The following is a 5,561-nucleotide window of genomic DNA, read 5'->3' as shown; positions in this document are numbered from 1 at the left end:
AACACATACTATCACAAAAAAAAAAAAAAACAAAGGCTTGCCTTGATGATTTCAGGCTTATGCCTCGCCTTGCTAAAGACAAAACAACTTGCTTCATGTTCTCCCCTTACAAACCATAGCTTCCAACTTCTTCAACCTTCCATGACACTTCACACTCAGCAGTATGCTCCAGTCTTCCTCTCTATTATTCCAACTTCATTCTAGTTCACCCATCTGAAACGGTACATCAACTCACATTCAAAAGACACTTAACTGAGATTCCAGGTTTGGTCCATAGTGAATTAACCAAAATATATAGGAACCAGCATTTTAAAAACAAGACCTGATGGGGTTGGCTAGTTCAACCAGTTAAACTGGAAACTATCGACCTCACCAACTTAGATAGCTACATAGAAACGATGGCCAAAACCAATCAACATCCTGACGAGTGCAAGAACCAATAAAGTATTAGACCAGATTTCAGCAGGTCAATAGCCTTTTGTGTTGCAATGTTATCAAAATTGCTGATATAGTAGCGGAATGTGGACACCACCAAGAAAGCTAATAGATCATTTTGAAATCTGAACCAGGATGATATCAAATCTTTGGAATCTCTGGCTTAAAAATAGAAAATAAAAAATCTATGAAACCTCAAATACATCAGATCAATGCCAACAAAAACAAAGGCCTTGAGTTTACTTAATAACTTGAATCTCATATTTGTGTGTTGTCACATCAAATTTACAATCTATTTCATTAGAGAGAGAAAGAGAGAGAGAGAAGCAAAAGAAAAGAAAATAGAAAATGCAGCCTTCCATTGATTGAGTTCTAAGGTGGCTGGTGCTAACTTCGATACCAGTATGAATCGGGAAGATGATAATCGAGATTTGCAGGATAAAAGATTAGAAGGAGATTGAGAGTAAACTCTAGAAGCAGGTAAAAAAAAGACAGACAATTGGAAAGCTTAGCGCTTTAAATACTAAAACAATATTAAATAATATTTAAATTGTCATTGAATAGACAAATCGTCAAAGTTGTTTGAACCATCTAGTTAAACTAGTTGGACTAGTTGAACCTTGACTTTTCCGTCATCTCCTTTTTTACCAATCTTGTTATGAAAACATTGAAAGGAACCTTCAACTGTGGGTGAGGTGATGTTTCAAATGAGGATGAAGTAAGAGTAGTAGAGAGGAAGATAGGAGCAAACTTTGGAGCATAGAGTGTTGTAGCAGATGGAAGAGGAAGGAAGCCAAATTTGAACCAGAACAGAGAAGTAGGAGTAGAGAAATGGTTAATAGAAAGTAATGACTTGGGGATGAGAATGGAAACTTGGAAACAAGAAGCTGAGGAGAGAAATTTAGAGCTCCATATTGGAGCTTGCTTAACTTCCCAAAAAAGGACTCTCAATCAGAAGATGATAATGAGGGTAGTTAATGCCACTCATGGGGAAGATATCAGCTTGTTTGTCATTAACAGAAATCCTTTATGAATCCTAAAGTGACTAGCTAGGATTGCAAATTAGTGATAGATTCCATTTGTGGAAAAGTTAAGTTAGTGAAGCCTTATCTAACTCCATCTTGAGCAACCAAGCCAAGCTCTCTACAATATTCTAAAGCATGTAATTAACCCAAGCAACCTACTACTTATCCTAAATTTAAATCTATTAATGTGATCCTATGCCCAAAATGATAGTGTCGTTTCCTAGAAAACATATATAGAAGGATAAATTGGTAATTCGTAAGTGATGAAAAACAAACATCTACACAGACCATATACAAGGCACAATATGAGAAGACCATAATGTCTTAAACTTTTACAATGGAAACTTTATGAAGGCTTCAAGAAAAAGGTAAAAGTTAGATAATGTTGCAGCCTGACTGTCAATAAAAAAAAGAACCCCTTTTAAGAGTGATAAAAAAGCCAGCTTAAGAATTCAAAGTTGACTCCACTCTGTACAAAGTTCCAATTATTTCCTCATCACCAAATAGTAACGGCATATCAAAAGTCAGCTCCAATCATCCAGAATTCTTCACTTACAAGCTTACCTTCAAAAATATTTACCCATCGTTTTTGGAGTCAATAATGAGCCCCAAATAATGGGATAGCTAAACCCACAGCTCCCACACTAAGATGTAATGATCAAGGATCCATAAGCTTGAAATTCTTCTTAACATGAAACAGAAATCCACACCAATCCAATTTCTTCTTATAAAGTCATTCTACAATAATGTTAAGCAACTTTGGGAGGCATTTTAACCTTCCAAGCATTCCTCTAGTGATTATTAATAGCTGCAGTGCACCTTTCTCACAATTTGATCAAAATAGGTAACAACACAGAAAGGGTGCAAATGCTTTTCGAAACTTGTTAGAAATTTCAGAGACAACTTATGTTTGTATAAGTCAATAATTCAAGAGCTAGAATTAGAGATCTTTCTATTAAATATAACTTCTTAGTTTGTCGTCAATCATTCCTTTCTATGGGACAACAGCCTCCCCACCCCCACCATGAAAAAAGGAAAAAAAAAATCGTACAACCCATCAATGTCTCAAGACCAACTGGCATTTATATGGTACAATCAGAGGTAGAATGAGAATTGTCTCTCTCACCCACTTTCTCTTATTTTTCCTTCACATTCACACACTTAATTTTCCATCATTTTCACATAATCCATGGGAGAGAAAATCATAAATATATATATATATATAAGACAAAAGGGGAAAAGAAAAAGAATGAGAAATGAACCTATAAAATAAATAATGGCACATAAGAAATTTGAGGTCATACTAGCCCAAAAACTCCTACAGGCCATGCTTTGGCAGCAGCACCAATTGCATCACTGCGCAGAGTCAAACCTGCATAACTGGTGGATTATGAGAGATGTGCATAATAAAACAACATCATTACCATGAAAAGGAAAGGAACAATATTAAATTTTTACCTGATACAATAAATATCCCAAATGTGCTAAATTTTGATAGATAATATTTATCAGCAAGACAGCCAAGGCTAGGATTAGCAAGTCCAAATGCTACTCCACCAATAAGTGCTGCATGTAACATCACAAAAACAACCAAATTCTTGTTATTTTGAGGATGATGAGAATTTTCTCACACAAAGAACACATAAGAAAGGAAAAATTTTAAAAAATCCAGTCAAGGCAAAGGTTTCAAGATAAAAAGGAAAAACTTAACATATTCAACTTTTCCTTTTTTGCCAAGAACTACCTTTTAATCACATGACCATTTATGTGGTTAGCAATGGACTCAACTTTATTCCCCTGGTTTGCTTTTGGATCTTGGTGTAGCATTGTCTTTTATGTAATGATAATTACAGTTGGCTTTCTTGTACAAGAAGGAACAACCTTTCTTTATCCAATAAGAAATTGGTTTTCTTTTTTGGCCAGACAATAAGAAATCGGTTTAGAGGCTGATTATCTGGGTATACTAAATTTAGGAATTATGGGAGAATAGTATGCATGTGTACACAAGAATTTCTATAGATGCAAAGAGATGGGAAAACACCAGAAAGCATGGTAAGGGAAACAGAAGAATATTTCAAAAAACCAACATAAAATATTTGTCTTTCTGTGTGAGATTTTTTATTCTTCATAAATCTCAATATTATATGCTTTTGCACTAGCCTTAAAATGCTGAGAACTCTACCCAGCAAGAAAACAAATTGGAACGACTAGTGCATGTGTTTATCAGCCTGCTATATATCAAACATTGAAGGCATTACTAAATCACAAACATCGGTTCAATTTGTTTAGCCCTCCTTTGAGCACCTCTGAAGTAAACAAACTATTTCCCTTTCTTAGTTGTTGAATCAATTATAAATGATGAAATCATCCCAATTTTTTTGTTTTTTCTCAAATAAAAACAAATTAATATTGCACCCCATCATTTGGCTCTATTGTAGGTGCATGTTTCCCCTTGTTCAAAGAGCTGAGTTTGAATCTCTCCTTCTCCAAACAAAAAGACAACAAAAGACAAATTATTAACTAATTACGTTGATCTTATATAAGTTACAATGCTAACAAGTGTAACTGTGAGGAATCTAAAAGAAATATTGAGAACATATATTATGTTTTAGATACCACAGCCACGGGAATAGATTTGAATAGGAAGGAATTGCTCTCAATCCAAAATCAACAAACAAGTCTTTCATTTTATCTAAAAGGGTCAATTATAACACGTTGAAGCATATAATTTTGTTGGCTTAAGCTTTACCATATGAAAAAAGTGAAGTCTTAATTTCCATTCTAGTTAAATGATCCTACTAAGGAAGAACATGTTTTGCCTTTTAGTTTGGGAAAAGATAAGTAGAATACTTCATTTTCCACTTTAAGGCTCCGTTTGCTTTGCAGAAAATGACTTCTCATTTCTGCATTTTCCTATGTTTGGCAAGCATAAACCAGTTGGTCAACTAAAAACATTTGTTAGTCAACAAAAAATGTGGCCTAAATTTTGCAATTTCTCTTATATTTTTAAATAATGGAAGACAATTTCCAGACTCTCCTTACTCTCTCTTTGTCCCACAATAGCAGCGTTTTGTCTTTCTCCCACAACCCAAGCACAAAGACACTTTGTTGAACCAAGAATGATGGTTTATCTCCATCAACCACCCACACCTTAAATCTCTCCCTTCATTGTCCCTCTGCTCCTGCAATCTCCCTCTCCACCACATCACTCTCTCTCTTCCTTAAACTCTTCCTCATCCCTGATCACCATTAAACAGAGAACCTTGACTCATCACCATGAGAGGAAAGAATCTAATCAACTTTAGGTAAAGACCCAGAAATTTTACAACCTTTCATATGCCTAAAAGTCATACCAATATGCAAGGTCACCTAAGTTCTAGAGATCGTAACATTCTCTCTCTCTCTCTCTCTCTCTCTGCCATAAGCCCTTAATAATCTTTAAATCAACAGATTTTGAGATGACAAATTTGCTGAGGTTTTGAAGCTTGATGAACTTGGCAAGAAAAACAAAGAGTTTAGGGGGTGGTTTTCTTAGAAGGAAGCTAAACAGAGCGGTGAAAGGAAATGGAGGAGAGAGGATTGCGACAAAATATGGGTGCTATGATCTGAAACGAACACTGGAATATAATTTTCTTTAAAGCCACCCAAACAATGGAAACTGTCTTATTTTCTAGAAAATAAATCCTAAGCAAAATGTTTTGGCATTTATCAAGAACTAAACTCCACTGAAAAAAAAAAAAAAAAAAACTCCACTGTGAAATTTAGAATCCCTAATTGTTACAAAATCAAAAACACTCTAGTACATTCTTCATGAACAGCAATGACATTTACCTAATACTATACGAAAATTTCAAGATAAAAAATAAAATATTTAAAACTAAAAGCTAAAGCAGTTCCATTCCATTGAACAAAAAAGGAAAGAAAGATTAATTACCTAATGGAAGAAAATTATCGGCGGCAAAATTCAGTAAAGGTTTTGTCCAACTTAATCCATTTGCCAAACCCGAACCATGTGTCTAAATACAATTCAAACCTCATTAGCTGCAAAAGGACATTGCAACAAGAAGAGTAAAAGTGAAAGTAGAAAGCTTAGTTCTGGAG

General features: G+C 34.7%; 1 protein-coding gene across 1 annotated transcript in view; it reads right to left on the bottom strand.

Moving 5' to 3' along the window:
- Window positions 1-5,561, bottom strand: part of LOC110428777 (Sodium Bile acid symporter family) — a 13,744-nt gene that overhangs the window by 7,815 nt on the left and 368 nt on the right. The window contains exons 2-4 of the mRNA XM_021444686.2: window positions 5,395-5,478; window positions 2,919-3,026; window positions 2,765-2,832 (exon numbers count right to left, since the gene is read on the bottom strand). Coding sequence (XP_021300361.1) covers window positions 2,765-2,832; window positions 2,919-3,026; window positions 5,395-5,478 — 260 coding nt within the window. The remainder of the gene's footprint in view (window positions 1-2,764; window positions 2,833-2,918; window positions 3,027-5,394; window positions 5,479-5,561) is intronic.

This window comes from Theobroma umbraticum, unplaced genomic scaffold (genome assembly GCF_002168275.2).
Source record: "Theobroma umbraticum cultivar Fairchild unplaced genomic scaffold, ASM216827v3 scaffold_477.0, whole genome shotgun sequence".
Classification (NCBI taxonomy): Eukaryota; Viridiplantae; Streptophyta; class Magnoliopsida; order Malvales; family Malvaceae; genus Theobroma; species Theobroma umbraticum.
Note: the sequence above shows the minus strand (reverse complement) of the source record. Positions and strands in the feature narration are given on the sequence as shown.